This window comes from Dioszegia hungarica (assembly GCF_025882075.1).
Source record: "Dioszegia hungarica strain PDD-24b-2 chromosome Unknown MKK02contig_2, whole genome shotgun sequence".
Lineage (NCBI taxonomy): Eukaryota > Fungi > Basidiomycota > Tremellomycetes > Tremellales > Bulleribasidiaceae > Dioszegia > Dioszegia hungarica.
Genome location: NW_026515766.1, coordinates 1,578,661 through 1,601,006, shown reverse-complemented (window position 1 = coordinate 1,601,006; position 22,346 = coordinate 1,578,661). Strand labels below are relative to the sequence as shown.

Sequence of the window (22,346 nt, the reverse complement as noted above, 5' to 3'; positions counted from 1 at the left end):
GCCAGCCACCGAGATCGCCCGACACCCCCCATCTCACATCCGGCTACAGCTCCCCCAGAAGAGACGTCCGCTCCGTCCGAAAGAAGACGTACTTTTGCGCCAGTAGTATAGCGTCAAAGAAGGCCGCGAGACCCGCCAGACCGAGTTTGGCCGGGTTGGCAAGGATACCGCTAGGGTCGTGCGCAACGAAGATGGACGAGATGACGAGTTGGGCAAAGGAGAAGACAGATCCTGCCAGGTCCTGCGATATCAGCGCCAAGATCCAGGCCACCGTTCCTCAAGACGTGAAGGAGGACATACCATTGTGATCCCATGAATAGCCATCCCCTCCACTCGCCTCAGGCGCCAATTGAGCATAATCTGGGGAATCCACTTGACCGAGCTTATAAACAGCTTGATGGCGCTGATGAGGTACAGCCAGTCCAGCCATTCGATCTTATGCGCCCAGAGCAGGCCGATAGAGGCCGCCGAGAGCAGGATGATACCTCCGAGGGCGAACTGGCCAGGGATGGAGGGGACGACCGGGTCTTGCGCCTTCTCCCGCTTCTCCCCGCTCCCACTCCCGCTCGTTTCTCCAGACAATAACGGCTCCGTCTCATCCCCTACCCTCCCGGCGCCCGAGCTCTTATCCTCCGCCTGAGCTGCCAGCCACTCGACCGTTCTTCGCCTATACCAAAACACCTGCGCAAACATAATCACCGAGATTGCCAGTGCGTGCGCCGAGAATGCCAGGTCCGCGCCCGCGACTTGCGGCTCATGTCCCTCATGCCGCGCCGCATACTGCCGGCGGGCGAGCGGGGAGAAGAGCATCCCGCCGTTCCATAGGGATAAGGCGAGGAAACCGAGGGGGTTGAGATAGGCGAAATCGGCCGAGAAGCCGTCGGTGCGTTTGCGCCGGTAGTTGAGGAGAATCTGCGGGTAGAAGGAGAGTGACCATGCGAGAAAGTAGGCGATGCCGAGGAAGGAGACGAGGGCCGGCCAAGGGAAGGGCATTGTGGTGAGAGGGGAGGGAGAAGGGGCAGTGTACTGTGGCTAGTACACAGTGTACAAAGGCAACACTGACTTTGAAAAGGATTCGGTTATTCGGCGCTTCTTTCGCCGAACAACTTTGTATGCCTTAGCACTGTAAGAGCCGAACCATGCGTCTTGGACTTGGGGTCCTTCCTGCACAGGACTGGACCTTTCAGCCGCTCAGAGGCAGTCTGCTGAACCTGAATACCAATTGCATGAATATCTACAAACATATGCCGGGGCACTGTACACGACCGTTCTTTTTCTCTCGCTCTTCCCATTCTCCTCAGACCCCTCTTCCCCTCCTTACTCCAGACTGTTCTCCACATCCGCCGCGTCGTCTCCCTCCATCGCCGCAAAGTTCAGGAACGCATTCTACAATATCAGCTTTGCCCATCTTGCCTACAACAACCAAGAATTGGAAACTCACCGGTCGATGACACGCCGCCCAGAACGACTCTGGCTTGTCCAGCGTCATGGTATACGGGATCTTCTCTGTCCAACTCTGAGTCAGACCGATCCCGTAGTTCCACACGCCTCCTTCAGGCACCATCGTCATCCCCAAGATCCTATCCGAGAGCAGCAGCTGCACCCTGTTGGCCATATTGGGATTATAGCCGGTATGCGCGCCCGTGACGTCCGTGTTTTTGCGTCCCCATTCGAAGCCGGCGACGGTAAGTTCCCAGGACGTGAGGGAGACGGAACCGGGCGTGAAGGCGCAGGTGATGCAGATGGACTGCGGTCCCCATTCGGGGTGCGAGGCCATGACCTTGGCTTGGGTCGTGACGTCCGCCGGAGAGAGGTGGTTGAGCTCTTGGCTTTGGGTTTTGATCCATCCGAGAGGCTCCAGGTCTTTGAGCAGGAAGTCGTGCTTTGGCAGCGCGGCCGGAAGCTCGACTCCATTGTTGGTACCCCTTTGAGGAACCCAGACGATCGCCTTGATCTCCTTGACCTGACGGTTGTCGGCGGGCGAGGAACCGTACAGGTACGCAACGACCTGAGTGCGGAGGTCGGCGTTGACGATGAATGTCCGGAGGATGTTCTTGGGGACGACGTAGGTGAATGACGAGGCGTCATCCTTGACGTCGTCGTTGCCGACGAAAATGTGGTTGACTCGGAGCGGCAAGTTGGTCGCGCTGATGGCACGGACTCGCCAGTCAGACTTGGACGCGAAGGTCTGTTGCTCATAGTTGGTCGTGGTGGTGACGACGAGCTGGTCTCCGTGGCTGCCTCGTCAGCTTTGGCTTCTCCGCAAGTGGGAATGTGGCAGCTTACATGTTGGTAGTCTTGGTCTGCAGGGCAGTGACCTGGTTCCCAGCATCCGTAGACTTCTCAATATCCGCCATCTGCTGCCTCTGGACAGACGGAGCGGCACTATTTGTCAGCTGACGGCCTTGCCCGTAATGAGAGACCGAGCTTACATCTCCATACCAAGGATGATATCCCTGATCTCCGACGCGGTAAGCGAGGCGACATTGACCGAGTTCCGCTTCCCAAAGTCGTTCAGGATCAAGTCCTTGAGGGCGACTTCGACAGCCATCCTGCAGAGTCAGCTTGACCACCGCGATATCACGAGCGCCTTAACTCACCATTGCGCATCCTCGAGCGTCGGCCAAATATGGTAGCTCTCGGTGATGGTTGTGCGGTCCGGCCGAAGGATAATCTTGGCCTTTTCGTTGTTGACGTGAAGCGCGCGCAGGATGAGGATGAGACGCGAGAAGGCAGTGTAGGACGAGATGGACTTGAGCCAGTCATCGTACAGACCAAAGAGGACCATCTGGGGCTGGGTTGCGCGCTACTTTATCAGCTGAAGCACACATCGTGGTGTGGCAAACAACTTACCAAGATCAAATCACCAAACTTCTCAATCTTGAGCGTCGCCTGGAACGGCAACTGCAGCTCGCTTCCCTTGATGACGATGTTGGGGAAATCGAGGAGATGCACCTCGAGCGGGTCCAGCATTCCCTTTCGGGTAACGATGATCTGCTTGGGCTGCTCCTCGACCGGCAAGGACCGAATGAGCGCCGCGACCTCCTCAGCCGTCTTCCACTTGGCGAGCTGACCCAACCGCTTCTGACCCGCCCACACCGAGGTGTGGATGATCTTGAGGAAGAGCTGACCCGTCCGTGGGTTGAAGATGAAGATGGCACCGTTGATGGGCTTGGTGGTCAAGTTTCCCTCGAACGTCTTGTGGATGGTGACACGGTAGACGTTGGTATCGTCCACGAACCAGATGATCTGGTTCGAGAAGAGCTCCGAGTAGTTGGACGAGTTGAGGTACGGCTCGGTAGGCTCGGACGAGTAGAGCTGGAGACCTTTCCTGATACGCTCGCGAAGGACGTAGAGGGCCGGGTTGGCCTTCATGATCTTGCCCATTGCCTGCTGGAGCAGAGGCTTCATACCAGGGTAGTAGACACCGTAACCCGCGTACAGGTTGTAGGCGAGGTCAATGGCGATGAGGACACCGGTGGGGGAGGGGTAGATGGACTGCGAGTCGGACGAGTAGTCGAGGTACTTGGCACGCGCGTACCGCTCGATATCGTGCGAATCAAAGTCTCCCCATCGGAGCTGGATATCGAGCCAGTACTTGGAGCTGGTGACCGATCCGTCGATAATGTCCTTGTTGTCGTTCAAGAGCGAAGGGCGGGAGATCTGCCACTTGTAGCTCGAGAAGAGGAGGATGTCAGACGCCGACGAGTTCATCTTATAGGATTTACGCGGGTGGATCGTTTCCTTTTGGACGGTTTCGATTTGGAGTGCCTCGAGTTCCTGGTCGAACACCTGTAGTGTCAGCAGTTTCACAGACGGTACGTATAATGAAGCTCACCTGACACAAGTCCATAACCACCGACTCGTGGATCTTCTGCCACAAATGCGCTCGGAAGATCTGGATCAAACTGATCTTGAGGGTGGGGATCTTGCCGTGCATGAAGACACCCGTCAAGTCGAGCTGGACTTGGAAACCCTGCGAATATCAGCTTGGCCTGGACCTGGTCAGGCAAGAGCTAGCTTACAATGTAGACATTGGCTCGGTTGATAGTAGGAGACCACCAGAGCGTGAACCGACGGTTCGGGATTTGGGACAGACCGGACCGCTGGGCGTTGGTAAGTTCTGCAGAATCAGCTTCTTGGCCCTGGCTCAGGGAGGGCTCGAAAGCTCACTCTTGTACTTCATCGACTCTTCGAAACCACTACTTCATCAGTACAGCTCACTCGGTCATAAAAGAAGCACGTACCTGGACTTCTCCCAGAACAGACCCTCCCAGGTGGGGAAGGCGGTCCCCTTGAACAAGGAGTGCTCCAAAATACCCTCCACACCTCCGAGGGCGGCGATGACGTCGACTCGCTGACAGAGTCAGCTTTGCTCTCAAGGTCAGAGGCTGCGAAACTCACGTAGGCATTGAGCTGCCAGAGTTTACCGTCGTGTCTACCTTTATCAGCTCATGGTACGAAGCAAGAAGCAAAAGGAGAGAAGAAGCGGGGCCAGTCGAGCTAAAGTGGGGGGATTGCGGAATCTACACGCGGATGTGGCAGTGGCACGAGACTTACCGCTGGTTCGTCCACCAGAACGGGTTGGCGCGAAGACGGTGGTACTGCTGCCAGTGCGTCCTCAATCTCCATCCCTTGTCGTAAGCCAGGGTGTGCCTGTCTTTCTGGAACCTAAACGAGTCAGCTACACCGCACATGGAGGAAATCGGGAAAGCTTACAAAGTGTTGATTCGCGGAATTCCGCGATCCCAACTATCTTCCAGATCCTCCAGCGTCAACCGCCTATTACTCGCCGTCGCCTCCTTGCGCTTCATAGCGTACTCTGACCAGACTCGGGCCGAGTCGAGGAACTCTGCCTCCCACGGCTGGAGGTATCGGTACAAGTTCGGGATGAGCTGGTCCTCCTCGTGCGTCATACCGGACCGGAAGTGGGTGATACCGCCGCTATCGGTCTGCTTGGACCATCGGAGATCAGACTGCGGGATGAGGACGAAACCCATCGATAACATGCCGAGACCGCCGAGTTCCTTGGGCGAGTAGAAGACGGCAGGGGGGAAACGGGAGGGCATCTTGGAGTTGAGACCGATCTTGACTCGGGTCTGGACCTTGTTTTCGGCCTTGACCAGGGAGTCTAGCAGTTCGTTCTGGGATGTCAGCTGTTTCCTGCGTTTACATGAAAGAGTTAGCTTACGGTTCCGATGACAGCCTCTCGGTAGTAGGTGACCAGACCAATCAGAGCAGTGTTCCACTTGTCTGTCAAATCAGCTTGAATTCCAGCGGAAATTGCCGAACGAAAAGCTCACTGATGATCTTGGAGAAGGTCGCCGACCCAGACGACATCAACACCTGTCTGATCCGGTTGTTGAAGTCCTGGATACCCTGATCCGAGACGCGCAAGAACGCCTGGGCCGTCCGCTCCTTGGTCGACTCCTGGGTAAGGTTCCACACACCGTCCTTGAGCGAGTATTGCTCCCCCTGCTGCGTGCGCACACGGGGCAGGATCCGGACCTCGAAGCTGCACATCGAGAAGAGGAGCTGCGGGTTGTCCTTGGAGTAGACGGAGCAGAAGGTGTCGTCCCACTCGATCGTGGTGAGCGAGCGTGGGAGCGAGTTGCGGATGTTCCAAAAGACGGCGCGACCGAGGTTGACGTCGTGCTTGTTGAGTCGCATCCGGCAGTCTCGGGGCCAGCAGCGCTTGTTGTTGTAGCCGAGCTAAAAGTCAGCTCCTTGCCAAGGCATTTCTGAACATCCTAGCTCACCATGTTCTCGTTGTTCGGATCGGGGTTGGCAGAGAGGTATCTTTGGATAAGATCCCTCGACTCCTCCGCCGAGAATTTGAACAGAATGTGCAGGCGGTCGACGTATCGCGAGTAAAACCGGATCGGATGGCGAGTCTCGGTAGCTTGGTCGCGGTACTGCAAGAACCCGTTGGGCATCTGAGGCGGACCGGCCATCTCGGATGCGCGCTGCAGACCGAGGATGAGCAGGTCGAGGACGAGACCGTAGTACTGGAAGATAAAGGCTGTCTTGTCAGCTACACATCCATAGGGACGGAGGAGATTGTAGCTTACAGGAGAATTGAAGACCGCGGATCATACCATAGGCGTTGATGTGCGACATGTCTGCGCTGTCAGCTTCTGCGCCCTGCACTGGTAAACATGTTCTAGCTCACCCTTGAACGTAAGAGTCACGTTGTTGCGACTGGTACAGTAGTCCGCCAAGTTGTGGTCCATGATCAACCTCAACAGCCGGTTGAGCAGCGTCAAGTCGACCTTCTCGTACACCCTCGACAAGACCGTCTCCATCATGACCAGGCACTCCCCCTCGGACGTCTCCCAGACATCCGTGAGATTGTTGATACCCTGGCACCACTTGTAGACAAGCAGAGGCGGGGGCTCGGTATCCGCCGGCTTGACCCACGAGGGGAACAAGCCCCGCTTGTCGGACTCAAAGTGGAGGAACTGGTCGAGATACGCGTCCGTAATCTTCTCGACGGGCTCGATATCGTAACACGGGATGAGCTTGTCGTACGTGTCGAAAAACTCGATGCCGGCCTCCTTGAATGCCCGCTGGGTGAGGAGGAGCCGCTTGATCCGGGAGAGACACTCGTGTGGGTTATCGTAAGCCTGCTCGATGAGGGCGAGCTCTTCCCGCTGAGACTGGTTGAGACGTCCGTGTACCGAGTAGGCCTCCTTGAGCTTCTCGAGGGCGAGCACGAGGAGCTTTGTGTCGTGCTTGTACGAGAGGGGAGGGAAGGGGATGGGGGAGAATTTCCGGGACTCGAGCCAGTGAACGGTAGAGGTGTAGATGGCGACGGCCTCCTCCGAGCTGATATAGGGTCCGTCCTTCAAGTACCCGTTCTGCCTCTCTTGCTCCGCCTTGAGGTAGAGACGGGTAAGACGACCGAGGTTCTTCCGGACGACCGCCTTGTCGACGGTGGCACCGCGCCTAATACGCTCTCGCTAACGAGTCAGTTGATTGTCCCATCTCTCTGCTACTTTCAACTCACGTTGAAGTGACTGATAGAGGTCCACCAATCCGCCTTGCTCTTGACATATCGGAGAATGACGTTCTCGATGGGAGCCGGCATCCCGGGCACACGCCAAGGGATGTTGGCCTTCCAGCATCGCCAAGCCTCGGACAGATGTTGTAGGATAGTCTTCGCCTTGTTCGCCTGAGATATTAGCTACCATCTAGAGAGAAGAGGGATAGAGGAAAAGGGAAGGGGAAAAGGGAGGAGAAGAGGAGTGGAAAGGGGGAAAGGGGAAGAGAAGAGTGGGAAGGAGAAATGAGAATGTTTCTCTCCGCTTCCATTCCCATCTCTTTCCCACCCCTCTCATCTCCTCCTACAAACGAGGCAACTTGAGAAAGAGCTTACCTTGATCGACTCAGGCATCATATCCAACCTAAAACATCAGCTCAATCCATACCTCCTCCTCAACAAAGCTTCGACTTACAGATCGTGCATCACCGCCGCCCTCAATTCCAGATCAAAGTGACTCTCCACCCTCTGCTTCGTAACAGTCATCGCAATAACTTTCGAATTTCGACCCTCGAATTGCCGGGCCAATAGATTCCCCAACCACCTCTCCAGCAAGGGCACCATCCCCCGCATAAAGAAGAGCCAGACACGCCATCCGGGCGCCCAGAATCCGACTCCGGGTCCCTTACCGACGGGACCGGTGTTGAAGCGCGAGTAGATGAGGTGCTTGAGGTCCTTGGTCATTCGGATTTGCTTCATGAGCTTGTACTGGGTGGGGGTTAGTTTACGTCATGCTATATGCTACACATTCCTTGTTTCGTAAAATTTTGGGTGGTTGGCGGGGGTTCTTTCTTCTCCTTCCGCCGCGCTTTTCTTGCCTTTGCACCAGCCCAGACCGTCCCCGAAGCGTGAGAAGTGGATTGAGATGATAATAGAAGACAAAATACTCACTTTGTATCGGTACATTCCGGTCAATTGGCCGACGTGCGCTAAGAAAATCAGCTTTGTCCCCTTTTCACAGCTATCTCAAGTCTGGCGTACCCTGCACAAGTCAGCTTTGTCTCTATCGGACCATAATGAAAAATCGCACGAAACTATACTGGAGCCCGTCTGCGAGCTGAAATGCGTCCACGTTACCCAACCTGAACTGGACATGGGCATCCACGATCAATTTCGTCAACCGGAGGATTTCTCGACACAGATGGAACGCATTTCCGAAACGCGACTTCTTCCGCTCTTTGGTTGTGAGCGTTTTGATCGGCTTCAAGTTCCTAGGTCGTCAGCTCATCGTCCCTGCCTGCACGGACGCGGAGCGGGAGTTGTAGCTCACATGTTGTAGTCGAGATGAAGGTAATTGAGGTTCTTTCGGTGGATGAGGAGGTTGAGCATGTTGTATCCCTGTCGGCAGACCTGGAGACCGGCTTCAACCCAGTCGAGGGTCGTTTGCTGGAAGAACTTGGTGTTCTTGAGGGAACGGAAGAGGTTTCGCTTGGCCTGGGCTTTAGGGGTCCGGGCGTGGATGGCGTTGAGGACGTAGGTTTTCAACTGAAGGGTCAGCGTCCGACCCAATTGAGACTCGAGACTACGCCGAGCTGCGCCCAGACAGCACAGTCAGAGGTTCATCAGCCAAGAAAAAGACTTACCAGCTTCTGGTACGACACCCTAATCTTGACCGCCTGGTTAGGCGGGCAATGCTCCAAATAAAAGTTCTTGATCATCGGCACGTCCTGGGCCCGCCTCGTCTTCCCCGCTCGCCGGTTGTACGGGTACGGCGCCCAGTAGAGCGCGATCGCATCCGCCGTGTGCTCATTCTCCAGCTCCTTGTCGGCCAAGAAGGGCTGCACCTCCTCTGGCAGCTCAAAGTCCTCGTCCTCCTCGACGCCGTACCCAAAAACCTCGTCCTCGTGGCTGACGAGCGGGGTGTGCGCCTCTTGTACGACGCGCTGGGAGATTGGGTTGATCAGGGGATCATAATAAAAGGCGGGGAGGTCTGGATCATCGGTTTTGATATAGACATTTTTGGGCTCGTGGTAGGTACCGATGTGGACCGAGCGGGGGAGGGAGTTGTAAAGATGGGGGAAAGCGACCTTATATTCGCTTCTTATTATTCCGCGGATAACGACCTTGTTGATGTCGTTGAACTCGTTCCAGTCCTCGTCATAAGTGTCCGTGTCCCGGAAGAGCGGCTCAAACTTCGGCCCGCCCGGCAAAGCGATATTGAGCGACTTGGCGGTAAAGAACGCCTTGCGATCAAAGAGGTAGAACGCATTTCCGTCCGAATAGTCCGAGAGGAGTTGTCGGCCGATACGGTACAGGTTGGACATTTGGGGGAGGGTGAGTTGGAAGAATTTGTAGGACGAGCCGTTGACTTGTGGGGTGTCGATGAGGGGCTTGGGGTCGTAGAACCAGTCGATAATGTCCGCGTCGTCCTCGTCGTCCAGCTCAAGCTGGATGGCTTCGAGGGGTTCGACGTCGAGGATATTGTCGCCATAGTCCATCGGGGGTTCCTCTGGGACGTCAGCTTTTGCTCTTGCAACGAACAGGACACAGAAAATTAGACCCGCCATCGTCAAAGGGCGGGAACCGCATGCGTTTAAAGTGCCTCCTGTCACGCTTCTCACGCCTCATGGCCAACCACATCGATGCCCATTGAGCGTGGTACTGAAAAAGTTAGCTGGGGGCCATTTTTCCGATTTGTCCGACACGTCCGCCCGATTTTCTCCTATCGCGCGCCGTAGCAGGGTATAGGGACTGCACAGGAGTAGATAGAAGCACTCACAATAGGCTCAATGACCTTCGGGACCTCGTTGACGAAGGTGATCGCGCCGGAGATATGGTAAAGTGCCGGGACTTCCTTGACTTGCTGCGATTGATCAGCTTCGCTCCCCCGGGATGATAGAGGATTGACGGGCCTCCCACGGTGCCGGTATGTTCTCGAGAAGCTTCATGACCGCGTGAGGCACATACTTGAGCGCACCCAGGTGGACACGCTTGTCGTTGCGGAATTTCCGGTTGGACATGTCTAATTCGTGAGTTTAGGCCCCATGCATCATTGCACACCCAGCAACTTACCTCCGTGGTCCTTGATGATCTTCCTGATGTGCTCTGGCGGCAGTTCCTATATCGATCAGCGAAGGTCCCAAGAAAGAATACCCCCAACTCCCTCCATCAACATTTCTGGACCACCTCCACCGCGACATTTTCCGCCTCCACCACACAGCAGGTCTCAGACTTACCGCCTTGCCCATATCGATCCCTGCTCCCCCTCCTGTCCTCCTCTTCTCGTTAAACCTCTTCCTCTGGGACGTCCTCCATTTCCTCGCCTTCTTCTCGATTTCTTCCTGGCTCAACTGCCCAAAGAAATTCCCCGCCATTCCATCGATCGCATCCCCGTTGGGCTGGGCGTACGGCTGGCTCGGGCCAGCTGGGAAGCCTGGCGGTGCCGACATGTTTTGTCGAGCTAGATAAGAGAAAGGCAAGGAGACAAGAAGGTCTGGCGAAGTCTTAGCCAGGATCGATCCGTCGCTCGCGCTAAGCTGCTGGGTGGCAAACAACGTCCATACTTGTGCAAGGTCCGTGCGTTTCGGAGTTACGTGGGGAATGAGACATGTGGCACTATCGGGCTTCTCCGATCGCACTCACCGGCTCAGCATTCCTCGCGATCCGACTCTCTGGGCTTCTCTGGGTGGTCCAAGGGTGGTCTTGGTCTGCCTTGTTCTCCTTCAACGCTACATACAGCTTGTATATAGGCAAAATGTCCGCACGACGGACATACGGCAAGCGTCCGAGGGTCCTTCTAACGGTGAGTCTGTACTTTCCGCTCTCGTCCGGACAAGAGCAGGATGGAGGCGCTTAGGACTTCACCTGCTCTGCTCTCTCCTCTCCTGTGGTGTGTCGTGACTGTCTTGCCCATTCACTGCCTCTTGGTATCAGCCTCGTACGGAGGCTTCACAAGCTCCTTCATCCTGGGGGTCTGCACGGAGTGTGTGGCTAGGACGCGATCTTTGTCTGCAGACCTCCCCCTGACCGATCTCTCGACTCCTTGGAAGGATACCCCGTCCCTGACTGAGCAGAATGACGACGGACCGCCGTCTTCTTCGTCACCCAATATCTTCGCCTTTTCGAAGCTGCTGCAGGAGAAGCTCGGGTGGGATGTTCGCGTTGTCGTCCCTGATTGTCAGAAGTCATGGTGAGCTCACGCCTTCATTCCGTATCTTGTGCAGAATGAATCCCAGCTGACATGCGTCAAGGGTCGGCAAGGCATACGCTATATCCGACATCATCAACGCCAGCTACTTCTACCCAAGAGGTAAGCTGACTGGCCTACGATAAGGGCCACAGCTGACCCGACCTTAGGACCTGATGGATTAGAAGGCGATATCTGCGAAGCGCCCAGACCTCTAAAAGAAGGCGAAGAAGCAGAATGGATCCTGCTTTCAGGCGTGAGCTCCCGTATATCCGTAGGCTTGTGGTCCTAGCTCACTTTGCTAGACACCCGCTACCTGCTCAAATATAGCTCTTCACAACCTTTATCCAGGCGAAATAGACATGGTCATATCCGGTCCCAATCGTGAGCTAGGCAATCGCTATGGACGTCCAAAAGTCAAGCTGACCTCCCCAGACGGCCGCAACTCCTCTACCGCCTTCTCCCTCTCCTCCGGGACGATCGGCGCCGCCCTCGCTGGGTCCATGTCCGTTCCCCTCCCTGGGCACCCGTCCGACCCCTCAACCTCTCACCACGAGCACCACATTCCCAATATCGCCATCTCGTACGGTGTCGTGGCCCGCCCATGCCCCCCACCAGCCACAAAGCTAGCGCACGAGGTCGCCGTTGATATCTGCGACCATCTATGGAGTAACTGGGGTACCGAGGTTGTAGGGAGCAGTAAGCGCCCTACCCAGCTGTATACGGTCAATATCCCGTTGGTAGAGGATTGGTTATTGCGGGAAAAGAGAAAGACGGTGTATGCGCAGATGTGGAGAAGTAGCTATGGGAGCTTGTTCAAGGCTACTACCGCGTGAGCTAGCCATGGTCCAAGGAAGTATATTGGAGCTGCAAGCTAATAGTCCAGAATCAAGGGCGACTATGTTCCCAGCAGCGATATGGGCCAAAACAAGCCTCAACTCGTATCCGCAGCTCCCTCAACACATACCACATCCAAACCCGCCGGACCTGGCGCCATCCCCACTCCCTCTTCTACGCCCGCTCCACCGCCACCTGCCACAGCTGCACCCGCCGCTGGTGGTCTAAAATTCAAATTCGCGCCCTCCATGTCGCACCTCCTCAACCCGCCCATCGAGTCCTTACCGACCGGAAGCGACGCGTGGGCGTTTGCGAAGGGGTACAGTAGCGTCGTGCCTCTCCGGGCAGAGTTTGCGGGGATGCAAGAAGGCCCGGGATGGTTTGAGGATGCAGAGGGGCAGAAGATTGAGGCGGGTCAGGCGCTCCCGATATAGGTAGGGTAGTTCGAGTCGGTGACAGGTCCTGTTGTATGTACGTCTTGGATGTCTATAGTGTTCTCCTATATCCAGCCTACGCCTTCAAACAGTTTCTCTCTATCTCGCTACCGCTCGGGAGTGGAGCTATATGGAGGTAAGTAGGGGGAAGGAGTCGTCCCTTTCCCTTCCTTCCTCGCGCGTAGTCTAGACCGCAAATCACTACAGCTCAGAGAAGGTAAGACAGTCGCCGAGATTTCTTTGGTACGTGATGCCCCTTTCCTCTGCCTCCCTATCTCTCCATGAAGTAGGGTATGGATGCGAGACTAACTCGTCCTATCTCCCACCCCGAACCCCATCTGGAATCTTGACAGGTATACTTGTACATATGCATATGATAACCTGATAAGCCCGGAAATAAGACCCTACAACACCACCACGACCACAGCACCTGCACATGCACACGCGCACCTCCACACACCCCCTCCTTCTCCTCCTCTAATCATCCTCCCCCTCCCCATCCGCCTTCCCCACTCCACAAATCACATCAATCATATCCCTATCCTCCACCCCAATACTCCCTATCGTCTGCTCCGTCTCCACCCTCTCCCCATCGAACTCAAACCGTATATTCGCCTCCTCCCCTACATGATCCACCTTTCTGCAATAATGCGCCGCGAGAGCCTTCATCGAGACCGTGTCCGCCACCCGGATAGTCGCTTCTCCCCATTTGCCCCGAAGACGGACGACCGTTCCCTTCTTTTTGGTTTCTTCTGGCTCGTCTTCTGGCTCTGGCTCCGCTTCCGCCTCCCCTCCTCCTTCCCCTTCTTCGGGTGCGGCGTCAGGTTCTTCCGCGGCAGGGGGAGGCGCCGTCCCGTCCAGGATCGCCAATTGCCGCGCCCGCTCCTCCTCCCGCTGCTTCTCCACCTTGACGTACACATCCCGCTCATATCCCACCATCTCCATCTCCCCGCCTCCCGGGATACCGAGCTTGAGCGGCGAGAGGTGCCGCCCGAGCTTGAGACCGTTGTAGACCACGATGAGGTCGTCTGCGTTTTTGCCAATCTTATCGGCCAGATCCCGGATCATCCGAGATAGCGGATCTCTCTGCCTGATCAGCTCCGTCCACCTCGGTCCTGTGGGAAAAAAGTAGACGTACCCGGTTCACATACAAAGCCCACGCTTTCTCATATCGCTCGATAGCCTTCGCACTCGTCCCCGCCGCGATCTTGTCCGGATCCGCCACCATGTGAATGTTGATCGTGACGCGCGGGTCCTGCTCGTACTCGTCGCCAGGCGAAGACGCCCTCGGTTCCGACGTCCGCGTGACGAGCTCGTCATCGTCCTCGTCGTCGTCCAGCTCGATAGGATTGATCGGGAGGGCTTGGCTGTCTGGTCAGCGTGGATCTCTGGCGTGTAACAAGGGACTTACTCGACCAGCCCTCGTATCCTGGTCTTTTCCTCCTCGGTCAGATCAGGCGGAGGAGTCAATTCCAAGACTGCCTGTTGGCGCCTGCGCTTTGCCTTTTGCTCTTCGTCCTCCGAGTCGACCAGTTCCCTATCCGTCAGCTTCTGCCCACAGCCCTGTAAGGGGGAATTCAGCTTACACAACTTCAGCTCGCGGCTTGCTGACCTCCCTCGTCGTACTCCTAGACTGCGTCCTCCTCCTCGAGTTCTGCGCAGCTTCCAGCCATGCAGGTTGAACGATCGGCGCAGGCTTGACTTTGGTCTTCCGCTTGCGCTTCTTGCCGGCTTTTGCGTCCGACGACGACTGGCTCTCGTATTCGTCCGAGGAGGTAGGGAGGATTTCCGCTTCTATAGGCGCTGAGAGTGTCAGCTCTTGTGCTTAACTTGAGGAGAACCTAGCTCACAGGACACCTTGTTTCTGCTTATTGGCTTGGGCTGGATGATGAAGAAGTCGCCATCGTCAGAGTCGGAATCTGAGCCGGCCTTATTGTTGGACGCCATAATGCGAGGTTGTGCTGGGTTGCTCGGATAGAGCGGTGGCTGCGCGGAGTTACTTGCCCGCGATAAGTGAGATTCTAGGACTGAAGGTCTTGGGCGGGACGAAAGACGTGCCAATAGGTGACGAACCAAACAAACGCGTCAGGCCGGAGGGAGGGTGGGGAGATTTGGGAAATGCTTCTCCAGTTTACGGTCGCAGCAGACGTCCGAGGTCGATGTACAAGTTCTCAGGAGCTTCGAGGGCGCCGAGGGGTGTGTATTATAAGGCTGTATGGAGGAGTGATGTTTAGAAGGTAGAGAGGTAAAAGGAGGAGTTGGAGATGGGGGAGGTGGGGTGGTTGACTGGATTTTTGGCAGACTGAAATTGTTTTGGTGCGCGTCCCTTCTCCCTTCGAACCGTACTTCTTCTTCGTCCTTCTTTACCTTCTACTTCTCTTCCTTCCCTCTTCGTTCCGGTGCACGGGGTCTCCGGAGGCTTGTTACGCGCTAGCTACCAACCTACTTGATGCAATCACCACAGCTCGAGGCATAACGGCCGCCCATGCCTCCTCGTCCTCCACTTCCCCGGTTGACGCTCTATACAGGCGGCAAGGAGTGCTCCTTGTGCGAGGTGAGCTGGAGTCCGCTTGACGTCCTTGTGATCACAGCTGACATATCATAGGTGGCCAAGCTGGAGCTCGCCAAAGTCCGTCAGGTCCGCCCGTTCGACCTCGAGCTGTTCAATATCCGTTCGCCACCTGCGGACGTTGATGCGAAGGAGGCGAAGCGCTGGAGACGTCTGTACCAATACGACATCGTGAGCTACCTCTCTCTCGTATAATTTTGAACGCTGGAGACAGAAGCTCATCCGCGCAGCCCGTCCTCCACCTCGAAGGCGCCCGAGTCCAGAAACATCGCATCAACGCCCCCGCCCTCATCGCCGCTCTGGACCAATGGCAAGCGCAGGCCCAGGCGGACTCCTCACTCCCTCCCCAAGCCAACCGAGCCGATTCGCCCCCTACCGATCGATCATAACCCATGTCCAGGGCCAATGTTCACATGCCCAGCATCAGCCTCACCAGGGCGATGCTGGCCCCAGCATCCCGCCCTGGCGAAAGACGGTGGGACGGACTTGGCTCTCCCTCAACTCGACATATGGGCGTCAGCTGGGAGAGTATGTCCCAGAGGATGAGCAAGGGGACTTTGAGGTGATGCTAAGGCGGACGTATGCGAATTACACGGATAGGGAGGAGTGGAATGTGCCTATCGACCACGAGAGGGATGAGTTGACGGTGATGGTGGATACGGAGCGGGAGAGGGGTGGTATCGCGGGGGATTCCAGCGTGCTTTACACCAAAGGCGAGGCGCCTGGATCTGCAAAGAAGACGGGGAGGCCAAGGTCAGCTTTCCCGAGCCTTTTCTTGTCGCTGAAGGAAGAGCTGACGAATCAGTCAAATCTGCTGGAACTGCCGCGAACCAGGCCACATCATCACAGATTGCCCTTATCCTCGAGACCAACTCCAGATTCGCGCCTCCCGAGACGCTTTCCATGCCCAGAAAGACGCCATGCCCGACTATGCCATCCCCCATCTCGCCTTATACACCTACACCGCCGACGAGCGGACCCGTCGTCTGGCTCTGTGCTCCCGCTTCGTCCCCGGCGAAGTGAGCCAAGAGCTGGAGGATGCGCTTTTCTGGGTGGAAGAGGAGGATGAGCTGGGGGATCAAGGCATCGTCGTCAATCCACGAGGAGGGGAAGTGGAGGAGGATTTGCGGGATCGACAAGTCAGGGTGTCGCTGGCGCGTGCTGCCAGGAAGAGGAGACAGTATCCGTGGTTTGAGTGGATGTTGAAGTGGGGATATCCGCCAGGATGGGTGGCCGGAAAAGGTGAGCTAGCGTTTCTTCGATTGGGATCTAAAGCTGACTAACCAGATCCGAGGAAAGAAGTCCGCTTAAGACTTCTCGCTCGTGAGATCGAGACAGACGATCCCGACTCGGACGACGACGACGACCTTCAAATCTTCGGGGAGCAGAATGAAATTGCGCCATTGCCTGCTAGTCGTTCGTCTCGCCGGCTTCGGGCGGTAAGCGAGGAGAATATGGTACTTTTATCACCTAGTCCCTCTCCGCCCGCTACGTCGTCCCCTGTGCCATCCACCTCGTCACCTGACGGCCATCCTCCACCGCCTCCCCCGGCTCCAACTTCCCCGCCTCCCCCGCCCCCACCGCCCGACAACCATCCTCCCCCGCCGCCTCCTGCTCCTTCTTCTCCGCCTCCCCCTTCCCCACCGCCCGACGATCAACCTTCTCCTCCACCTCCACCCGCCTCTTCACCCCCGCATCCTCCACCGCCAGCACCTCCTGCCCGGCAAATCCATCTCCCGCAGCTCCGTTGGGCGGACTACAAAACACACCAGTTCGATTCGAGGCGGCTCACAGTGTATTCGGAGACAAGACCGTTTCCTATAGGGTGCCGGCGAGGATGAAGGACTTGCGGTGCGGCTCGGAAGGGGAAAAGTTACTTGTATGTGTAGAGTACTGTACAGTGAACACCAAATATGCATTGTAGATATAGTATAGTCTCATTTGTGCTGCTTCCCCGCGCTGCTCCCATTATGCCTCCACGAGCTGAGGCACGTCCGCCCGTTCGAGTGTACATGGTCGGCCGGTAGCCCTGATGGCTGTCCTTCCTTCAGCGCTAGAGCTATCCAACTTGATGGATGGTCTTGGATCCCGACGCAGCTTCCAGGTTTTCAAGATACTCCTGAAGAGGGGTCAGCTTCCTGCCCAATTGAGTGCATCGACAGTCAGGGGACTGGAGGGGACTGATGGGACATCAACTCACCCTGATCCACTCTTCCCTCTCTTCCGGCATGTGATCGAACTGGCGATACCGCTTATCTCTCTGACTCCGTCAGCTCTATTGCTTCTACTATGGCGGAAACGGGCAGCTCACCCTCAACACAGCCTTGATCTCATTCAGATCAATCTGCTGCGCCAACTGCGTCAGATCCGCCTTTCCTCCATCTCCCATACCCTCATCATCCTCCTCCGCCCCTTCCTCCTTCTCCGTCGGGTCCTCCTTGAGCGCAGCCGCCGCTTCCTCATCCACCATCTTCTTCCTCATCTTGCCCCAAAACTCGACAAAGCTATTCTCGCCAAGCATGACATCAAACTGTTGTCGAGCGTCTTGGGTCCGGTGGGCCATCCAGCCCGCCCAGCGATCTTCGAGGCTATTGACGTCGAGTCCGAGGCGCTGGACAATGGGGTCGTCGATGATTTTGGGGTAGACGGCGTCGAAGGGCGTGTCGAGTTGGGTGGTGTGGGTGGTGAAGAGTTGGAAGAGGGCGTTGGAGCGTTTTCCGGCGAGGTGGCCTATGTGCGCGTCAAAGAGTCGGCGCTTGTCCATTGGGTGGAGGGCGGGATGGTTGAAGCGGGGATCTGGCGAGAGGATCTGAATAGCGGAATCCCAAGTGATCTATGATGTCAGCTGTGAACATGTACATCAGAGCGTATTTCGCAGCTCACCTCGGCATCCCTGATCTGATCCACCAACAGACTTCCGAATAACCTCGACCCCTCTTCCATCCCCGCACCCTTCCGACTCCTCCCCACATCCTTCTCCACCTTCTCCATCGCTTGTCCGACTTGCGCTTGCCGCTCCCGCAGACTCGCCTCCTGCTTTGCTTTACGTTCCGCCGCCTTACGCTCAGCAGCCTGCTCGGGCGTCTCGGCCGTGCTGCTCGATGCAATCTTGCCGATATACGTCTGAAACAGTTCTTCCCGGAGTGAAGAGGAACCGACCGCGTCGTATCGTGCATCCGAGGAGAGTGGGCGTTTGACTTCGGACCAGACGGAGGTAGAGGTGATGCTGGGGGATTCGCGCAAGAGGTCGAAAAAGTCCGCTTCGGCTCGTTGGGCGTCGGCTCTCTTGCCTACCCTTGTCAGCTGCGATACCGAATACTTGACATCGTACTGTATCTGGCAGCTGAAACTCACGTTCTCCCAACTCCTTCAGATGCTGCTTGAACACCTTCTCCCGCTCCCTATCGTCCCTCCCAAAGCTATAGAGTCTTCGGTCCTTCTTCCACTTTTTCCGCCAGTCATCCCAGCGGGTCCTGGTACTCGTCACTTCCTCTCTCAACAAAGCCTTGTACTCGCGCTCCGGGTCCGCCTTTTTCGTCTCGGCGGCCGCAGCGGACGCAGCGGGGCCTGCCTTGTTGAGTCGGCGCTGGCGCCCAGCCTCGCGGCAGTACTCGTCGTATACTTCTTCTCGGATCTTGGGGGAGGAGAGGAGGACATATCGAGGGTCGTTGATGAAGAGGGGAAGGGATTGTTCCCATGTTGAGAAAGGGGATATCTTCTTTTCCATGAGTAGTGCCTGAGAGTCAGCTCGATCACCGTGCGTACGAGGTCTGTAGCTTACCTTGAAGAGAGCTCTGCCTTCTTCGGGAGAGACAACCACCTTGTCCGGTACCGCAAAGACCTTCTTCGCTGCCTCTTCCTCGGCTTTGGCTGTATCCTCCTTATCCTGCTTCTCCTGATCCGCCGCGCTCTTATCCGCCGCCGCAAACTCCGCCGCCACAGCCTTCATCCACGCCTCCTCATCCTCCTCATCTTTGGGCCCCGCCAATTCCTCCTCAACCTCCTCCGTCCCATCCTCCACCTTCACCTTCTTCGCCTCCTTCCCCTCACTTCCCCCTTCCGCCCCAGCTTTCCGCTTCTCCCCCTTCTTTCTCCGCTCCTCTTCCACCTCCACTCTCACCCTCTCCTGCTCCCTGAGTCGCTCCAGCCGCTCCTCCTTCCGTTTCTCCTCCTCCTCCTTCGCCTTCTCATCCCTCACCCGCTTCTCCTCCTTCTCCAACTCCTCCACCTCCGCTCGGATCTCCTCCGGCACACTCCACTCCGACCGCTTGCTCTCCTTCTCAAAGTAAAACACATTCCCCTCGGTCGTGGTGATCCGGGTCCAGGACGTTCCGGGGACGGGAACTTTATCTTTTGGTTTCTCCTTCTTCTTCTTCTTTTCGGCGATGGACAGCGCTGGGGCTGCGATTGGGGGAGGAGGGGGGCCGGAGGGTGGAAGGGGAGCGAAAGAGGGGCGGACGTAGGTCGATTCTTTGGTTTGAGAGTTGTAGTAATAGCGTGTTACGCCGTCAGGAGCTGCTTGTCAGTGCAGCCACCACGAGGAGCGGGGATGGGACTTACCGGTATGTTCGGACCATCCAGGCGGTAGCGGGGGTGGAAAGTTGGGCATCATACCAGGTCCCATACCCATACCCATCATAGGCATAGGCATTGGCATACCCATCTGCGGCCGAGGCATACCCATGCTCATTCCTCCTCGTCCGACGGGTGGTCCGCCCCATCCTGGGAAGCCTTGGGCCGGTGCGGCCGCCGAGGCAGGGTGCACACCATTCGCTGGACGGTGTGTTGGTCCGCCAGGAGGTGGGCCAGGTGGGCCTCTAACGGATCAGCTTAAGTGGCAGGGACTGGCGAAGGGGGACATACCCAGGTGGAGGTCCAGGTGGTCGCGCCGGCAGGCCTGCTGGCGCTCCGGGCGGCGCACCAGGTGGCGGCCCAGGGGGTCCTCTAGACGGTGCTGCTGAGCTGGCAGCTGCTACTCCTTCTGACATGGCTACAGGCAGATGTATAGTGGTAACGGTTAGGCCTTCTGGGGTGGTTTGTATTTGGCTGGTAATTTTGCTTCCGTGGCAGCGAAGGCGGTCAAAGTGGTAGCGAGCTCGACCTCCTCGTCGATCACGACAAACTTGCATATAAATCAGGCTTTACTTCATCCCTTCTGTACGACAGTCCTTCCGCATATGGCTACTGCTGCTTACCTACCAGCTCATCGAGTTTTCGACGATCCGGCTGAGCTGCTCGCGCTGCTCCTCCCTGTCGTCCCTGGACAGAAGGGGCGCGAGGTCAAGCACACGCCGCTGGGGCAGACATCCTTCAACGAGCTGACGATTCAGCTCTAATTTCACTGTTGCTAGCTGGATACTCACCGAGTGGATGTCACTGCTGGTGTACCCGACCTGGCTCAGACCCCTTGGAACACCCAAGATGTCCAAGAACCGCTGAATCTCCTCACCGAGCGCCTGACCAAGATCCTCGTCCTTGATGCGCGAGAGCTGGTCCGCGCGGTCACCCATGAAGATGGCAAGAGCCTCGCGGTGGCGCGTCGGCGCCGAGGGGGCGGTGAAGCTGAATACGGCGGGAGCGGTCATGGAGACGGCGACCCCGTGCGGGATGAGCGGGACGTCCGGGGAGTAAGAGGGGTGGTGGTATTGCTTGTCCTTTGCCCGGCCCTTGTTGAGCGAGGAGATCGGGTAGGAGAAGGCGTGCTAGACCGTCAGAGAGGATCATACGATGACTGCACGGCGTACCGGGATGTGGACACCAGCGTTACCGAATCCGATACCAGCGGTAGATGCGGCGAGACTAAAAGTCAGCGGCAGCGCTGGTGATGAGACGGGTAACTCACAGCATCTGCGCGCGAGCCTCGTCATCGGTAGGGTCCTTCGAGATGCGCGGGAGGTACTTGACGGTCTGCTCAAGCGCCCACTTGGAGAAGATGTCCGAGATGGGGTTAGAGCCTTGGTATGCCGCTGCGAGATCAGTACAGAAGCACACCGGGTCCAGGCTTTCACTCACGTCGATTGATGGGGTTCGCAGGCCGGGGCGTCCGCTCGTGGAAAGGCATGGCAGTCCAACCTGATCTATAAGCAATGCTCTGCGAAAAGTAAAATCAACAGACTCACTCTCGAGCGAGTGGAAGAGGACGTCAAGACCAGCAGAGATGGCGACTTCTCGCGGGCAGGTCTTAGTGTTATTGAGATCGACAATACCAAGTGTGGGCTTGAGCGCGCGGGACGCGATACCGGTCTTGAATGACATGGACGGGATGTCGAGGATGGCAGTACCAGTCGTCTCGGATCCAGTCCCCTATATCATCAGCTCGACTTGTGCGGGATGCGAGGTATGCTTTGACATACAGCTGTGGTTGGAACTGCATATATCAGCTTTGTCGTCAATCATTCACACCGCCAAACTGGGACTCACTGGCAATCAACGGGGAGAGCTTCTTCGCGATGGGTGTGCCCTTACCGATGGGGGCATTGATGAACTCGTAGATGTCCGCGTCGGGATAGGTGCAGAAGAGGTTCGCAGCCTTGGCGGTATCCATAGCGGAACCACCACCAACAGCGAGGAAGTGGGTGATATTGCCAGACCGAGCAAAGTCAATCGCAGTCTAGAGTATGAGCTTAGTTCCGTCGTCTGGAAGGTCAGACGTACCTGCCAACTCTTGTCGGTGGGTTCGACAGCGACCTTGTCGTAGGTCACCCAGTTCAAACCCTCCTTCATCAGGGACTCCTCAACCACCTTCATAACGTCCAGCTTGGCTACATTCGGGTCGGTGAAGACACCGATCTTGGCATTGGCACGCTCCGAAGCGGGAAGCTGGGCAATCATGTTGGTAAAGTCCATACCGACCTCTCGGGTCGCGTGCTGGCCAAATCGCAAGTTGGACGCGGCCATCTGTCTTTCAGTCAACGGTCCTTCTTCTGAGGAAACTGACTGACCTCGAAGGCATAGTCGCCGTTTCCCTGTGGAGGCCCAGCGCGAAGAGGAGTCTCTATGGGAGTAGCCATCCCCCTCACACCCTGACTCGATAGTGAGGGGAGGTGGTGGTGGTTGGAAGCGTGGGTACGCCCACATCCCCGACATCCCTGGTTGGACGTCGCGGTCAAAAGACGGTTGATGGACGCTCGAGCTGCCATAGTGTCTGCTGTGTCTCTGATAGAGGTTGCTGTTGACCACAGGTATAGATGAAGATGAGAGACAAAGCGAGGGAGGGAGGGATACTCCACTCCCCGGAGGGCCCGCTTATGGTCCGCCCGGACCCCCCAAGAAATAGCCGGCCGGAGTTACGGCATTAGCCGAGACGCGCCGAACATCGGCGAAATACTTTGGACGCGT

The 22,346-nt window shown here is 56.8% G+C and overlaps 8 protein-coding genes across 8 annotated transcripts; 3 read left to right on the top strand and 5 right to left on the bottom strand.

The window, feature by feature from the left end:
• Positions 1–43: 43 nt before the first annotated feature.
• On the bottom strand, positions 44–993 carry MKK02DRAFT_40011 (putative L-cystine transporter; the record flags this gene model as incomplete). Its single annotated transcript, XM_053090893.1, has 2 exons — positions 44–241; positions 301–993. 2 exons carry the CDS (start codon positions 991–993, stop codon positions 44–46), a joined length of 891 nt encoding a protein of 296 aa, XP_052949466.1.
• A 324-nt stretch (positions 994–1,317) lies between these two features.
• MKK02DRAFT_35119 (NUC071 domain-containing protein) lies at positions 1,318–10,356 on the bottom strand (the record flags this gene model as incomplete). Its single annotated transcript, XM_053089088.1, has 30 exons — positions 1,318–1,386; positions 1,442–2,237; positions 2,287–2,385; positions 2,433–2,552; positions 2,601–2,806; positions 2,854–3,792; positions 3,839–3,976; positions 4,026–4,123; positions 4,174–4,202; positions 4,248–4,357; positions 4,405–4,438; positions 4,561–4,671; positions 4,720–5,144; positions 5,192–5,253; positions 5,304–5,712; positions 5,760–6,022; positions 6,072–6,122; positions 6,173–6,962; positions 7,010–7,174; positions 7,379–7,406; positions 7,458–7,750; positions 7,934–7,971; positions 8,078–8,253; positions 8,313–8,527; positions 8,626–9,491; positions 9,547–9,643; positions 9,762–9,841; positions 9,891–10,004; positions 10,055–10,100; positions 10,219–10,356. 30 exons carry the CDS (start codon positions 10,354–10,356, stop codon positions 1,318–1,320), a joined length of 7,005 nt encoding a protein of 2,334 aa, XP_052949465.1.
• Positions 10,357–10,736: 380 nt separating this feature from the next.
• On the top strand, positions 10,737–12,439 carry MKK02DRAFT_40008 (survival protein sure-like phosphatase/nucleotidase; the record flags this gene model as incomplete). The annotated part of the gene is made up of 7 exons (XM_053090892.1): positions 10,737–10,784; positions 11,056–11,171; positions 11,233–11,291; positions 11,339–11,424; positions 11,474–11,552; positions 11,604–12,000; positions 12,055–12,439. The coding sequence occupies 7 exons, from the start codon at positions 10,737–10,739 to the stop codon at positions 12,437–12,439; spliced, it is 1,170 nt and encodes a 389-aa protein (XP_052949464.1).
• A 477-nt stretch (positions 12,440–12,916) lies between these two features.
• Positions 12,917–14,386, bottom strand: MKK02DRAFT_40007 (uncharacterized protein; the record flags this gene model as incomplete). Its single annotated transcript, XM_053090891.1, has 5 exons — positions 12,917–13,525; positions 13,578–13,806; positions 13,851–13,976; positions 14,026–14,242; positions 14,290–14,386. The coding sequence occupies 5 exons, from the start codon at positions 14,384–14,386 to the stop codon at positions 12,917–12,919; spliced, it is 1,278 nt and encodes a 425-aa protein (XP_052949463.1).
• Positions 14,387–14,924: 538 nt separating this feature from the next.
• MKK02DRAFT_40006 (uncharacterized protein) lies at positions 14,925–15,397 on the top strand (the record flags this gene model as incomplete). Its single annotated transcript, XM_053090890.1, has 3 exons — positions 14,925–14,993; positions 15,045–15,179; positions 15,239–15,397. The coding sequence occupies 3 exons, from the start codon at positions 14,925–14,927 to the stop codon at positions 15,395–15,397; spliced, it is 363 nt and encodes a 120-aa protein (XP_052949462.1).
• A 176-nt stretch (positions 15,398–15,573) lies between these two features.
• On the top strand, positions 15,574–16,319 carry MKK02DRAFT_40005 (uncharacterized protein; the record flags this gene model as incomplete). Its single annotated transcript, XM_053090889.1, has 3 exons — positions 15,574–15,761; positions 15,814–16,237; positions 16,296–16,319. 3 exons carry the CDS (start codon positions 15,574–15,576, stop codon positions 16,317–16,319), a joined length of 636 nt encoding a protein of 211 aa, XP_052949461.1.
• A 748-nt stretch (positions 16,320–17,067) lies between these two features.
• Positions 17,068–19,632, bottom strand: MKK02DRAFT_19012 (uncharacterized protein; the record flags this gene model as incomplete). Its single annotated transcript, XM_053086035.1, has 7 exons — positions 17,068–17,127; positions 17,209–17,268; positions 17,320–17,841; positions 17,892–18,298; positions 18,363–18,744; positions 18,790–19,523; positions 19,569–19,632. 7 exons carry the CDS (start codon positions 19,630–19,632, stop codon positions 17,068–17,070), a joined length of 2,229 nt encoding a protein of 742 aa, XP_052949460.1.
• A 571-nt stretch (positions 19,633–20,203) lies between these two features.
• Positions 20,204–22,147, bottom strand: MKK02DRAFT_18964 (putative alcohol dehydrogenase; the record flags this gene model as incomplete). Its single annotated transcript, XM_053086029.1, has 10 exons — positions 20,204–20,326; positions 20,372–20,710; positions 20,753–20,807; positions 20,851–20,974; positions 21,021–21,080; positions 21,128–21,311; positions 21,362–21,375; positions 21,429–21,618; positions 21,663–21,905; positions 21,950–22,147. 10 exons carry the CDS (start codon positions 22,145–22,147, stop codon positions 20,204–20,206), a joined length of 1,530 nt encoding a protein of 509 aa, XP_052949459.1.
• Between the last annotated feature and the right edge of the window lie 199 nt (positions 22,148–22,346).